At 45.0% G+C, this 15,598-nt stretch overlaps 1 protein-coding gene across 3 annotated transcripts in view; it reads right to left on the minus strand.

Annotated features, from left to right (window-relative positions):
* The window catches only part of LOC142310731 (ovostatin-like), a 215,987-nt gene that overhangs the window by 35,245 nt on the left and 165,144 nt on the right, over window positions 1-15,598 (minus strand). For all 3 annotated transcript variants that reach the window (XM_075348358.1, XM_075348359.1, XM_075348357.1), the window contains 4 exons: window positions 14,853-15,029; window positions 3,430-3,511; window positions 787-940; window positions 262-339 (listed from right to left, as the gene is read on the minus strand). In XM_075348358.1, the coding sequence (XP_075204473.1) occupies window positions 262-339; window positions 787-940; window positions 3,430-3,511; window positions 14,853-15,029 (491 nt within the window). The remainder of the gene's footprint in view (window positions 1-261; window positions 340-786; window positions 941-3,429; window positions 3,512-14,852; window positions 15,030-15,598) is intronic.

The following is a 15,598-nucleotide window of genomic DNA, read 5'->3' on the forward strand; positions in this document are numbered from 1 at the left end:
AGAGAGACAGTTACTATCCCGGGCAACGCCGGGTACTACAGCTAGTTTTATATATAAATCAAAATAAATGTTATTATTTTCTGTCCACCTACTTTTGGATCACCCTGTATATACACACACATATATTGATTTTATTTAATCTTCTTTTACTCCACAAGGTTTCCTAGAATGTAATAGGTCCTTTTTAGAAATGCATATGTCATAAAGAGGACATAAACTTAGGTGTACAAAAAATAGTAGAAGCAGAATAGTCTAAATTACCCCAAGACTGTAATTAGACTCCATTAGACCAATGGCAATTGAGGCCGTTAAGATGACATCATTATCTTCTGCTTCTCCCTGCAATATAAAGGACACAGTAGTCTCATAAGATATATAATGATACGTTTTACCCATTATTAAAGACTTAATATTCCCTTCGTGGATATAGAAATCATGATATCCAATGTGGTCTTCCATGATGGTGCTGGGTTTTGGCACCAAAGACACAAGGGCCTCTCCATTCACTTTCCATGAATGTGGCTCAGGAAATTCACCAACTTTTTGGGTGAATTTGCCAACTAAAAGCAAGAGGGAGAAGGCAATGACTGAGCCACAAATCTCCAATGACGTATAGCAGCCACATGGGTCACTTTGCCGAGGATCCTGAGCAGTAAATCTATCAATTACCAGACAAAAATCTGAAATAAATAATTAAAATGTGACAGAAGAGGAAAATTCTAGGACTTGTCTTAAACACTGCAGTTGATATTCCAAACATGGCGGAATAAAGTCAGGAACTCGTACCCATCTCATGAAGGGAGCACCGATGGCTCTGAAGCAGCCGCTGTGTAATTTCTGTAAGTTTTCCAGCCAGATAAGTGTTTGTTGTTGGATTTTTCCATCTATGTAAATGTATTTCTTGCAACTTTCAAATGTCTTGAAGGTATAAAAAGTCACCCTGTAATGAAGAAGACATGTTATGCATTAGGTCCCCCGTAAAAAGGCCAAGCTTTAACTTCTTTCCAACCAAGGACGTATATATACGTCTTTGGCCGTGTCTGTCCCTTTAATGCGGGCATGCTTGGTGAGCCTGGTTTCCCCCCACATGTCTGCTGATCTGATCAACTCACTCACGGATCCGTCACACTCCAGTACAGTGTTAATGCTGTTCAATGGCATTGCGGCAAGCTCCGGTCACATGCTTCGGTTACATGACAGCATGTGACCGGAGGTTGCCGCGATGCCATTGCACTGTATTACACTGTACTAGAGTGTGACGGATCCGGCAATCCAGCAAAATGCCAGATGTGTGAAACGGCCCTAACAGTCGGGGGATCGACAATCCACCCGCCCCCTCTTAACCCCTTAGATTGTGCTGTCAAACTCTTGACAGCGCACTCTAATGTGTCAGCGGGGATCTCACTGTTCCCGCCGCCATTAGCAGCTCCATGATGCAATCACGGGACACCAATGGGTTGCCATGACAGCGTGGGGTCTATTGAAGACCCCTGTCGCTGTCATGACTCACTTCCTGTGAATGCCAGCAGAACACCGGCACTCACAGTAGATCAGCGTTTCTCCTGATCAGAGCAGTGCTGGTACTAAAGCATCACTCTAATCAGCAGAAGCAATCAGAATGCCATAAAGTCCCCTAGGGGGGGTTAATAAAATCAATAAATAAAAAAATATATATTATAAGTTTTTAAAAATAGGACCAATAGGTCAAATCACTCCCCTTTCGGTATTGCCGCATTAAAAAATGCCCGATCTATCAAAATATAAAATCAATTAATCTGATCAGGGAAGAATGAATGGTGTCGTTCAAAAGTACAACTCGTGCAGTAAAAAACAAGCCCTCGTATGGCTATTTTGACGAAAAAATATGAAAGTTATGGCTCTTGGAAGAAGGGGGGGAGGAAGGGAAAAACGTAAAATCGCCAGGCGGTGAAGGGGTTAAATTTGGCCACAAGATGCCCACATGTGTGTCAAAATCTTAAAATTAAAAAAAAATAAAATAAGATTTTTGCAATATAATATACATGAATACAGAATAGCTGGGCCTCATAGACGATCATTAATTTCACCGTACAGTGCACTAGTAAAGCATTGTCATATATTGTGCAAGCGACCAAACAATTGCATTTTTAAGATACCTGTGGCAAAACAAAAAATAAAAAATTTAAAAAGTTAAAAAAATAAAAATGGTCAAATCACCCTCTATTCACCCATTCATAAACCCCAAATTTACTAAATTTTTGCTGCAAAATCTCCTTTAAAAATTAGGTGCAAATCCAGAATGAGAACTCCTAATCTGATGACACTCAGATCTACCTCTCTGGTCCAAATGTCGCCTCTCTGCTGTCCAGAATCCCGGAGTGTCTATCTACTATATCCTCCTTTTTCTCCTCTCGCTTCCTAAAGCTCAATGTGGCCAAAACTGAACTAATCATCTTTCCTCCGTCTCACCTACACTCTCCACCTGATCTATCTATTACAATAAATAACATCATGCTCTCGCCAGTATCCAAAGTTCGGTGCCTTGGAGTGACCTTTGACTCTGCCTTGTCCTTCATACCACACATCCAATCTTTCACCACCTCCTGCCGTCTTCAACTCAAAAATATTTCCAGAATCCGTCCTTTCCTCAATTTGCAATCTACAAAAATGCTAGTGCACACCCTCATAATCTCCTGCCTCGATTACTGTAACATCCTCCTCTGTGGCCTCCCTGCTAACATGCTCGCCCCTCTCCAGTCCATCCTTAATTCTGCTGCCCGAATGATCCACCTCTCTCCTCAACATCATCCCTCTTCTCCCCTCTGCAAATCCCTCCATTGGCTCCCAATTGTCCATCGTATCCATTTCAAACTACTAACACTGACCTACAAAGCCATCCATAATCTGTCTCCTCCGTATATCTCCGAACTAATCTCCCGCTACACTCCAAAACGTAACCTCCGGTCCTCCCAAGATCTCCTTCTCTCCCCCTCCCTCATTCGCTCCTCATGCAACCGACTCCAAGACTTCTCACGAGCATCCCCAGTCTTCTGGAATTCGCTGCCTCAAAACGTCAGACTATCTACTACACTCACAAGCTTCAAACGGAACTTGAAAACTCATCTGTTCAGAACTGCCTATAATCTCCAATGACCCATCCTATAGAATGTAAGCCCGCAAGGAGGGCAGGGTCCTCTGTACCAGTCTGTCTATTGTAACTTGTATATGTTTTCTGTAAGTAACCCCTTCTCATGTACAGCACCATGGAATCAATGCTGCTCTATAAATACATATTATTATTATTTATAATAATAATTAATAATTCCCTAAGATGTTAGAGAATGGCTTTTCCAAATCAGATATTACATAATGTCTACTATACCACCTAAAAATAAAGTAAAAAAATGTAGTAGTACCCACAACAAAAGAGTTACGTGGTACTTTACTTACAGTGCATTTGCTTCCTTATTCTCTCCGCTAAATAAGCTGTAAGCTCCTGATGGAAGCCTATATCGGAGCTGCCGATAATAACCTGAAAGTAAACAAAAATGACTTGTTGGTCTAAATGAGTCTAGGTGACTACAAAGTAAAGGCATCAGAGTCATGCTTTGAAGGGGTTGGGTTGGATTAAGCATGCAATAGCGTGGTAGTACTGGGTAGGAGTTGTACGATCCTTTCAGCAGGTTTAGAAAATGCAGTCACCCAGAGGACGATCCAGCAGAGAATATTGACCCATTGTCAGTAGAGACAAGCAAATCCAACTTGTTACAAAGTTTCACAAACTTTCGGATTCTGATTGATCCCAAATTTTGGGGGTTCAGTTTGTAAGAATCCAGCACAATTGCAACCGGCTGGCCATCACTTTGATGGATAACTTTTAGTGATGGGTAGGAGTTTAAAAAATAATGAAATATTATTCTCACTTTTCTTATGGTTCATCCCTCAACTGTCCTACCAACTCAGCTTTCTGCCCAGTCCTCAGCTCGCTCCTTCCAGTCTTTGAATCTGCTGGCGATTATTAGGCCTAATGCAGGCACATGAGTTTATTATTTTATTAGTTTTTAACCCCTCTGCTTGATTTACAGTTTTTTTGTTTGTTTTTTGTTTTTTTTCGAGAGTTGGGGTACTTTCGATTAAAAACAACTTTATTCAGGCAGAATCGAGCAAACACAAATATTGGGAAATTTGCTCATCTCTAGTGAGCACCCATGTGAGAAGTGACTGTCACAGTGGTCTCTCAGCATTTAGAAACTTTTGGCAGGTTCTGGTCCTAAGTCTCACAGTGCTCTGAGACTCTTAATATTAAATGTATTTTCCTTTTCTTTGGTGTATTAAGGCATAATGTCAGTTGCAGCTTCTTGACAGTCCATTTCAGGTGCAGCTCCTTCGTGTGCACACGCCCATCACCTTCAAATAGTTGCATTTCCCATCAGCCTTGGCTGGTGATAGAATTCCATTCTGTTCAGGCCACCTGGGTGGAAGGAGCTACTGGGATTCTCACAGGTGCCCAGCCGTCTGCAGATTTGGAGTTGGGCTACAGCCATGAAGTTTGTGTTAGTATCCTTTTTCCCCTATCTGTCTTCCTTCCTTTCATGTTGATTAGTGCAGTGGTGGGACTAGTGCTCTTGCCACCCATCTCACAAGTAAGAATGATTTCAGGGATAGCAAGGATTCTAGGTATCCTGCTTGGCGACAGGGTGAAAGAACCCATATCCATATAGGGCTTGCTAGGGAGTGCAGGGTACAGCTGTGAGTACAGGAGGTGTCCCATCTCCCCCCTCCCTAGTGTCAGGGCCCACCATTGTTTAAGTGTCCCCGGTATCCTCTAGTAGGTTATTTGTTGTGTAGTGCGCTGGACGTCAGTAAGTCTGAGGGCAACTGTCACACTGTGAATTCGGACATATGCCATTCCGAGCATAACAGTAACATTCCTGAAAAGGATATAGGGTCTAAGTGAATGGACTTGTCATGGCCTGATGAGATCTTGGGGGGATCTGAGATCAGAAGATTACAGCATATAGTTGATCGCAGCTACTCTTTAGTGCTGTCTTGTCGTTTAACATGAGTTGGCGCTTATTTAATTCCATCTAGTGCTGAAGGGGTAAGGTTCTTTTCTACCCTGCTGTGATTTAACAGGTAGTTGTGATCTCAGCTGCAGCCACTCCCTTCTACTAAATATATCCGCTCCTCAATCCTCCCTATGTCGACTATATATTCTCTACTGTCTAATTTGAAGGAGCCTGTCTCTGGAGAAGCTAAGGTGTTCACTTCTGTTGCAACTGAGAAGTTTCCTGTTAGAGAAGCCGTGGAGTGCTATTAAATTGTAAGAAACGTCCAGCTCACCTATTCCCCCTAAGTGCAATGGAAAGATAGGTTCCAGCAATATAGAAAAAATCCAAAGGATAACTGTATTGGGGTATGTTTTTTACTACCCATTCCTGTGTCGATTTTGTATATGATGTTTTTTTTATAAAATTAAAGACTATCCCTTTTTGCAGAGCCAGATTTCCTTTGGATTTTTTCGTGAAGTGCTATTATCTTTCCCCGACCTTTGTCTTACCTTACTCTTGCTGTGTCTATGTAGTGACGAGACTAGTGTCTCGCTGGCCTGATCACTCGTTAAGGTGAGTTCAGGGCCAGTAAGGGCCTAGGCACATGGGGGAAGGACCCATGTAGGGACTTTAGGGAGTGCAGGGATCAGCCTCAGGTGAGTGTTAGGAGGTGAATCCGCTCCCCTCCTCCTAGCACCAGGGCCTTCCAATGTATTGCTTTCCTGGTGTTCCCTTTGTGTTGCTCCTCTCTCTGGGAGTCCTCTTACACCCGGCATGACACATCGTGACAGGACTGCAACATTAAGTGCACTGATTGATCTAAGTGGCATTGAAGAGAAAATTAAGTTAGGCCAACTGAGAGGAATATCAGCTCTGAGGCCAGAAGCAGTGGTATCGAACCACCCATTTACACCATGGTTCTGCTCTTGATGTCTGCTGCTATTGGGCTTGCTGGAGTGAACGCTCTGTTGGTAGAGACCTTAATGGATATTGCATCACATAATGAGGACTGCTTAAAGTCTACTTTTTGTAACATGAATGAATAACCAGCTGAAACACCCTGGTTTAGTTGAGGGACTTGAGACAATAACTGAGCCAGAATTCTAATCACTATTGCTGCCTCCTATGAGTTACATTGTGCACTGGTTAAGACTAGAGACTGTTTCTGTTTGCAAGTAACCACCAAGCTCTATGCCTCACTTTTGAAGTGTAACTCCCACATGTTTCCTCAACTCATGTGTAACAGCAAAGCTTTGTGCCTCAACTCTGATGCCTAACCGCAAAGCTTTGTGCCTCAACTCTGATGCCTAACCGCAAAGCTTTGTGCCTAAACTCTGATGCCTAAGCGCAAAGCTCTGTCCCTCAACACTGATATGTAACGGCCAAGCTCTATGCCTCAACACTGATATGTAACGGCCAAGCTCTGTGCCTCAACACTGATATGTAACGGCCAAGCTCTGTCCCTCAACACTGATATGTAACGGCCAAGCTCTGTCCCTCAACACTGATATGTAACGGCCAAGCTCTGTGCCTCAACACTGATATGTAACGGCCAAGCTCTGTGCCTCAACACTGATATGTAATGGCCAAGCTCTGTGCCTCAACACTGATATGTAATGGCCAAGCTATGTGCCTCAACACTGATATGTAACGGCCATGCTCTGTGCCTCAACACTGATATGTAATGGCCAAGCTCTGTGCCTCAACACTGATATGTAATGGCCAAGCTCTATGCCTCAACACTGATATGTAATGGCCAAGCTCTGAGCCTCAACACTGATATGTAATGGCCAAGCTCTGTGCCTCAACACTGATATGTAATGGCCAAGCTCTGTGCCTCAACACTGATATGTAATGGCCAAGCTCTATGCCTCAACACTGATATGTAATGGCCAAGCTCTATGCCTCAACACTGATATGTAATGGCCAAGCTCTGTGTCTTAACACTGATATGTAATGGCCAAGCTCTGTGCCTCAACACTGATATGTAATGGCCAAGCTCTATGCCTCAACACTGATATGTAATGGCCAAGCTCTGAGCCTCAACACTGATATGTAATGGCCAAGCTCTGTGCCTCAACACTGATATGTAATGGCCAAGCTCTTTGCCTCAACACTGATATGTAATGGCCAAGCTATGTGCCTCAACACTGATATGTAACGACCAAGCTCTGTGCCTCAACACTGATATGTAATGGCCAAGCTCTGAGCCTCAACACTGATATGTAACTCCCATGCTCTGTGTCTCAACACTGATATGTAATGGCCAAGCTCTGTGCCTCAACACTGATATGTAATGGCCAAGCTCTGAGCCTCAACACTGATATGTAACACCCATGCTCTGTGTCTCAACACTGATATGTAATGGCCAAGCTCTATGCCTCAACACTGATATGTAATGGCCAAGCTCTGTGCCTCAACACTGATATGTAATGGCCAAGCTCTGTGCCTCAACACTGATATGTAATGGCCAAGCTCTATGCCTCAACACTGATATGTAACGGCCAAGCTCTGTGCCTCAACACTGATATGTAACGGCCAAGCTCTGTGTCTCAACACTGATATGTAACGGCCAAGCTCTGTGCCTCAACACTGATATGTAATGGCCAAGCTCTGTGCCTCAACACTGATATGTAATGGCCAAGCTCTATGCCTCAACACTGATATGTAATGGCCAAGCTCTGTGCCTCAACACTGATATGTAATGGCCAAGCTCTGTGCCTCAACACTGATATGTAATGGCCAAGCTCTGTGCCTCAACACTGATATGTAATGGCCAAGCTATGTGCCTCAACACTGATATGTAAAAGCCATGCTCTGTGCCTCAACACTGATATGTAATGGCCAAGCTCTGTGCCTCAACACTGATATGTAATGGCCAAGCTCTGTGCCTCAATACTGATATGTAATGGCCAAGCTCTGTGCCTCAACACTGATATGTAATGGCCAAGCTCTGTGCCTCAACACTGATATGTAATGGCCAAGCTCTGTGCCTCAACACTGATATGTAATGGCCAAGCTCTGTGCCTCAACACTGATATGTAATGTCCAAGCTCTGTGTCTCAACACTGATATGTAACGACCAAGCTCTGTGCCTCAACACTGATATGTAATGGCCAAGCTCTGTGCCTCAACACTGATATGTAATGGCCAAGTTCTATGCCTCAACACTGATATGTAATGGCCAAGCTCTGTGTCTCAACACTGATATGTAACGGCCAAGCTCTGTGCCTCAACACTGATATGTAACGGCCAAGCTATGTGCCTCAACACTGATATGTAACGGCCAAGCTCTGTGCCTCAACACTGATATGTAACGGCCAAGCTCTGTGCCTCAACACTGATATGTAATGGCCAAGCTCTGTGCCTCAACACTGATATGTAATGGCCAAGCTCTATGCCTCAACACTGATATGTAACACCCATGCTCTGTGCCTCAACACTGATATGTAACGGCCAAGCTTTATGCCTCAACACTGATATGTAATGGCCAAGCTCTGTGCCTCAACACTGATATGTAATGGCCAAGCTCTATGCCTCAACACTGATATGTAATGGCCAAGCTCTGTGTCTTAACACTGATATGTAATGGCCAAGCTCTGTGCCTCAACACTGATATGTAATGGCCAAGCTCTATGCCTCAACACTGATATGTAATGGCCAAGCTCTGAGCCTCAACACTGATATGTAATGGCCAAGCTCTGTGCCTCAACACTGATATGTAATGGCCAAGCTCTGTGCCTCAACACTGATATGTAATGGCCAAGCTATGTGCCTCAACACTGATATGTAACGACCAAGCTCTGTGCCTCAACACTGATATGTAATGGCCAAGCTCTGAGCCTCAACACTGATATGTAACTCCCATGCTCTGTGTCTCAACACTGATATGTAATGGCCAAGCTCTGTGCCTCAACACTGATATGTAATGGCCAAGCTCTGAGCCTCAACACTGATATGTAACACCCATGCTCTGTGTCTCAACACTGATATGTAATGGCCAAGCTCTATGCCTCAACACTGATATGTAATGGCCAAGCTCTGTGTCTTAACACTGATATGTAACGGCCAAGCTCTGTGCCTCAACACTGATATGTAATGGCCAAGCTCTGTGTCTCAACTCTGATATGTAATGGCCAAGCTCTGTGTCTCAACTCTGATATGTAATGGCCATGCTCTGTGCCTCAACACTGATATGTAATGGCCAAGCTCTGTGTCTCAACACTGATATGTAACGGCCAAGCTCTGTGTCTCAACACTGATATGTAATGGCCAAGCTCTGTGCCTCAACACTGATATGTAATGGCCAAGCTCTGTGCCTCAACACTGATATGTAACGACCAAGCTCTATGCCTCAACACTTATATGTAATGGCCAAGCTCTGTGCCTCAACACTGATATGTAATGGCCAAGCTCTATGCCTCAACACTGATATGTAATGGCCAAGCTCTATGCCTCAACACTGATATGTAATGGCCAAGCTCTGTGTCTTAACACTGATATGTAACGGCCAAGCTCTGTGCCTCAACACTGATATGTAATGGCCAAGCTCTGTGTCTCAACTCTGATATGTAATGGCCAAGCTCTGTGCCTCAACACTGATATGTAATGGCCAAGCTCTGTGCCTCAACACTGATATGTAACGACCAAGCTCTATGCCTCAACACTGATATGTAATGGCCAAGCTCTATGCCTCAAGACTGATATGTAATGGCCAAGCTCTATGCCTCAACACTGATATGTAACGGCCAAGCTCTGTGCCTCAACACTGATATGTAATGGCCAAGCTCTATGCCTCAACACTGATATGTAATGGCCAAGCTCTGTGTCTTAACACTGATATGTAACGGCCAAGCTCTGTGCCTCAACACTGATATGTAATGGCCAAGCTCTGTGTCTCAACTCTGATATGTAATGGCCAAGCTCTGTGCCTCAACACTGATATGTAATGGCCAAGCTCTGTGCCTCAACACTGATATGTAACGACCAAGCTCTATGCCTCAACACTGATATGTAATGGCCAAGCTCTATGCCTCAAGACTGATATGTAATGGCCAAGCTCTATGCCTCAACACTGATATGTAACGGCCAAGCTCTGTGCCTCAACACTGATATGTAATGGCCAAGCTCTATGCCTCAACACTGATATGTAATGGCCAAGCTCTGTGCCTCAACACTGATATGTAACGGCCAAGCTCTGTGTCTCAACACTGATATGTAACGGCCAAGCTCTGTGCCTCAACACTGATATGTAACGGCCAAGCTCTGTGCCTCAACACTGATATGTAACACCCATGCTCTATGTCTCAACACTGATATGTAATGGCCAAGCTCTATGCCTCAACACTAATATGTAATGGCCAAGCTCTGTGCCTCAACACTGATATGTAATGGCCAAGCTCTATGCCTCAACACTGATATGTAATGGCCAAGCTCTGTGCCTCAACACTGATATGTAACGGCCAAGCTCTGTGCCTCAACACTGATATGTAATGGCCAAGCTCTGTGCCTCAACACTGATATGTAATGGCCAAGCTCTGTGCCTCAACACTGATATGTAATGGCCAAGCTCTATGCCTCAACACTGATATGTAATGGCCAAGCTCTGTGTCTCAACTCTGATATGTAATGGCCAAGCTCTGTGTCTCAACACTGATATGTAATGGCCAAGCTCTGTGTCTCAACACTGATATGTAATGGCCAAGCTCTGTGCCTCAACACTGATATGTAATGGCCAAGCTCTGAGCCTCAACACTGATATGTAACTCCCATGCTCTGTGTCTCAACACTGATATGTAATGGCCAAGCTCTGTGCCTCAACACTGATATGTAATGGCCAAGCTCTGAGCCTCAACACTGATATGTAACACCCATGCTCTGTGTCTCAACACTGATATGTAATGGCCAAGCTCTATGCCTCAACACTGATATGTAATGGCCAAGCTCTGTGCCTCAACACTGATATGTAATGGCCAAGCTCTGTGCCTCAACACTGATATGTAATGGCCAAGCTCTATGCCTCAACACTGATATGTAACGGCCAAGCTCTGTGCCTCAACACTGATATGTAACGGCCAAGCTCTGTGTCTCAACACTGATATGTAACGGCCAAGCTCTGTGCCTCAACACTGATATGTAATGGCCAAGCTCTGTGCCTCAACACTGATATGTAACACCCATGCTCTATGTCTCAACACTGATATGTAATGGCCAAGCTCTATGCCTCAACACTAATATGTAATGGCCAAGCTCTGTGCCTCAACACTGATATGTAATGGCCAAGCTCTATGCCTCAACACTGATATGTAATGGCCAAGCTCTGTGCCTCAACACTGATATGTAACGGCCAAGCTCTGTGCCTCAACACTGATGATATGTAATGGCCAAGCTCTGTGCCTCAACACTGATATGTAACGGCCAAGCTCTGTGCCTCAACACTGATGATATGTAATGGCCAAGCTCTGTGCCTCAACACTGATATGTAATGGCCAAGCTCTGTGCCTCAACACTGATATGTAATGGCCAAGCTCTATGCCTCAACACTGATATGTAATGGCCAAGCTCTGTGTCTCAACTCTGATATGTAATGGCCAAGCTCTGTGTCTCAACACTGATATGTAATGGCCAAGCTCTGTGTCTCAACACTGATATGTAATGGCCAAGCTCTGTGCCTCAACACTGATATGTAATGGCCAAGCTCTGTGCCTCAACACCGATATGTAATGGCCAAGCTCTGTGTCTCAACACTGATATGTAATGGCCAAGCTCTGTGCCTCAACACTGATATGTAATGGCCAAGCTCTGTGTCTCAACACTGATATGTAATGGCCAAGCTCTATGCCTCAACACTGATATGTAACGGCCAAGCTTTGTGCCTCAACACTGATATGTAACGGCCAAGCTCTGTGTCTCAACACTGATATGTAATGGCCAAGCTCTGTGCCTCAACACTGATATGTAATGGCCAAGCTCTATGCCTCAACACTGATATGTAATGGCCAAGCTCTGTGCCTCAACACTGATATGTAATGGCCAAGCTCTGTGTCTCAACACTGATATGTAATGGCCAAGCTCTATGCCTCAACACTGATATGTAATGGCCAAGCTCTGTGCCTCAACACTGATATGTAATGGCCAAGCTCTGTGCCTCAACACTGATATGTAATGGCCAAGCTCTGTGTCTCAACACTGATATGTAACGGCCAAGCTCTGTGTCTCAACACTGATATGTAATGGCCAAGCTCTGTGCCTCAACACTGATATGTAATGGCCAAGCTCTGTGCCTCAACACTGATATGTAACGACCAAGCTCTATGCCTCAACACTGATATGTAATGGCCAAGCTCTATGCCTCAACACTGATATGTAACGGCCAAGCTCTATGCCTCAACACTGATATGTAATGGCCAAGCTCTGTGCCTCAACACTGATATGTAATGGCCAAGCTCTGTGCCTCAACACTGATATGTAACGGCCAAGCTCTGTGTCTCAACACTGATATGTAACGGCCAAGCTCTGTGCCTCAACACTGATATGTAACGGCCAAGCTCTGTGCCTCAACACTGATATGTAACACCCATGCTCTATGTCTCAACACTGATATGTAATGGCCAAGCTCTATGCCTCAACACTAATATGTAATGGCCAAGCTCTGTGCCTCAACACTGATATGTAATGGCCAAGCTCTATGCCTCAACACTGATATGTAATGGCCAAGCTCTGTGCCTCAACACTGATATGTAACGGCCAAGCTCTGTGCCTCAACACTGATATGTAATGGCCAAGCTCTGTGCCTCAACACTGATATGTAATGGCCAAGCTCTGTGCCTCAACACTGATATGTAATGGCCAAGCTCTATGCCTCAACACTGATATGTAATGGCCAAGTGTCAGGACCGGGAGGACTGATGGGCCCAGGAGGTGGATCCACTGGACCGAGTATCCCACCGGGGGGCAGGGTACACGGCAGCCGGAGCACTGGCGTGGCAGGGACAGGTATAACCAGGTCAGCAGAGTCACAGAGTTCTTCAGGATGGTAAGGAAACAGGCACAGGTACCAGGGAGCAAAGACAAGGAGTCTACAGGACACGGCACCAGGGGGCCTGAGCACCTAGCTCAAAAGACAAAGCTTCCAGACACGTTGATCAGGCCCCGCCCACATGGAAAGGCCAGTCTTATATACCCAGCACAGCCCTATGTCATTTCCTGCTTCAGGTGTGCTGGGCCTATAAGACCAGGAGAGTGGGCGCGGCCTGGTCCTATACAGAACCATGAGGCCAATACTCAGAGTCAGACTCCTGAGACCAGGAGCAGGACTCAGGAGAGCACGAGCGGGAGCGGCAGCCATGACCGGTGGACACGTGGAGTGGATCAGTGGGTAAGGAGCAGTGCAATGATGGTGAGGCCGGATCAGTGGGTACGGAGCGGTGGTGTGATGCAGGTGCGACTGGATCAGTGGGTACAGAGCGGTGGTGCAATGCAGGTACGACTGGATCAGTGGGTATGGAGCGGTGGTGCGATGCAGGAACCGGCTCAGTGGGTAAGGAGGGCTGCTGGGACACCGGGAGCGTGACACCAAGCTCTGTGTCTCAACTCTGATATGTAATGGCCAAGCTCTGTGTCTCAACACTGATATGTAATGGCCAAGCTCTGTGTCTCAACACTGATATGTAATGGCCAAGCTCTGTGCCTCAACACTGATATGTAATGGCCAAGCTCTGTGCCTCAACACTGATATGTAATGGCCAAGCTCTGTGTCTCAACACTGATATGTAATGGCCAAGCTCTGTGCCTCAACACTGATATGTAATGGCCAAGCTCTGTGTCTCAACACTGATATGTAATGGCCAAGCTCTATGCCTCAACACTGATATGTAACGGCCAAGCTCTGTGTCTCAACACTGATATGTAATGGCCAAGCTCTATGCCTCAACACTGATATGTAATGGCCAAGCTCTGTGTCTCAACACTGATATGTAACGGCCAAGCTCTGTGCCTCAACACTGATATGTAATGGCCAAGCTCTATGCCTCAACACTGATATGTAATGGCCAAGCTCTGTGCCTCAACACTGATATGTAATGGCCAATCTCTGTGTCTCAACACTGATATGTAATGGCCAAGCTCTGTGCCTCAACACTGATATGTAACGGCCAAGCTCTGTGTCTCAACACTGATATGTAACGGCCAAGCTCTGTGCCTCAACACTGATATGTAATGGCCAAGCTTTGTGTCTCAACTCTGATATGTAATGGCCAAGCTCTGTGCCTCAACACTGATATGTAACGGCCATGCTCTGTGCCTCAACACTGATATGTAATGGCCAAGCTCTGTGCCTCAACACTGATATGTAACGGCCAAGCTCTGTGCCTCAACACTGATATGTAATGGCCAAGCTCTGTGTCTCAACACTGATATGTAATGGCCAAGCTCTGTGCCTCAACCTTGATGTGAAACCATTAAGCTCAATGCTTTTATTTAGTTGTGTCACTGCCAAATTTTTTGCCAGAACTGAGTTATGTGGTTCAGAACTACAATTGTCAATATCCCTCCTTAATTAAGTGAAACCTCTAAGCTAGTTGCCTCATGTGGAAATTGTGTCTCTTTAATTTAAACTTGCTTTCTTCACTACGCCATACATAAGTAGGATAGTTAATCAGGGGGCGGCAGATCATAAAGATACATAAAAAATTAAGTTTTGCTATATCTATGCATGAAGCATTTGGAGCTTATGGTAGAACAAGTTTGTAGATGTCAATCGAGTCTACAGGAAGGAATGAGTTGTTCAGACATTACTACCCATCAGGTAGCGCACATCCTTACCCATGTTCATGTCTTGAATTCCGAGCTGGCGAAACTCATCTGTGAGTTGATGTGTGTTCTCGAGATAATTTAGAACATAAGGACTGGGCGCCATCCGGGCAAGATTCTGCTCTGCACAGCCATAAGGCATCTTGAGCAAGTTCTGAAGATTTTGCATTGGGAGACCTATAATATCTCCTGATAGAAGAGAAAAAAAGAGTTATAAGGATCTTATAAAGATCAAATCTCAGTGTATGGCTTATATACCCTTCACACTGAGTACTATAGTTTGGAGTATGACGCTGCTTGATGCCATTGCAAAGTTTTCAATAATGACCTACTTACTGTGTGCTATGCATAATGGCCGAGCATGCTTGCAATATTGGAGCTTCCATTAACATGAATAGGGAGAATGGTTCATGTACTGTCACCTCTCGTCTGGCAGCACACATAGATAACGAGCAACTAGCTATTAAAGAGGTGGTTCACTACTTTGCAATAGTGGACACATCTCTGTAAAACTGATAAGGATGGCTTTTTCTAAATACCTTCTTCAGCCTCTGAGCGGCGCTATTGCGGTCCGCTCATCCCCATGAAGTTTTTACCGCCTAAGTGTCAGCAGCTGGGGCTGCTCGGATCCGGATCCGCGGTGGCTCGAGGGGCTTCCGGACCCGTGGGGTCTCGTGGCCACTCGAATAAAAGGGGGGGTATTTACAGGGGAAATAGTATGTAATAGTTTGTGACGCCACCCGTGCTGCGTGGTAAGG

Source organism: Anomaloglossus baeobatrachus, chromosome 5 (genome assembly GCF_048569485.1).
Source record: "Anomaloglossus baeobatrachus isolate aAnoBae1 chromosome 5, aAnoBae1.hap1, whole genome shotgun sequence".
NCBI lineage: Eukaryota > Metazoa > Chordata > Amphibia > Anura > Aromobatidae > Anomaloglossus > Anomaloglossus baeobatrachus.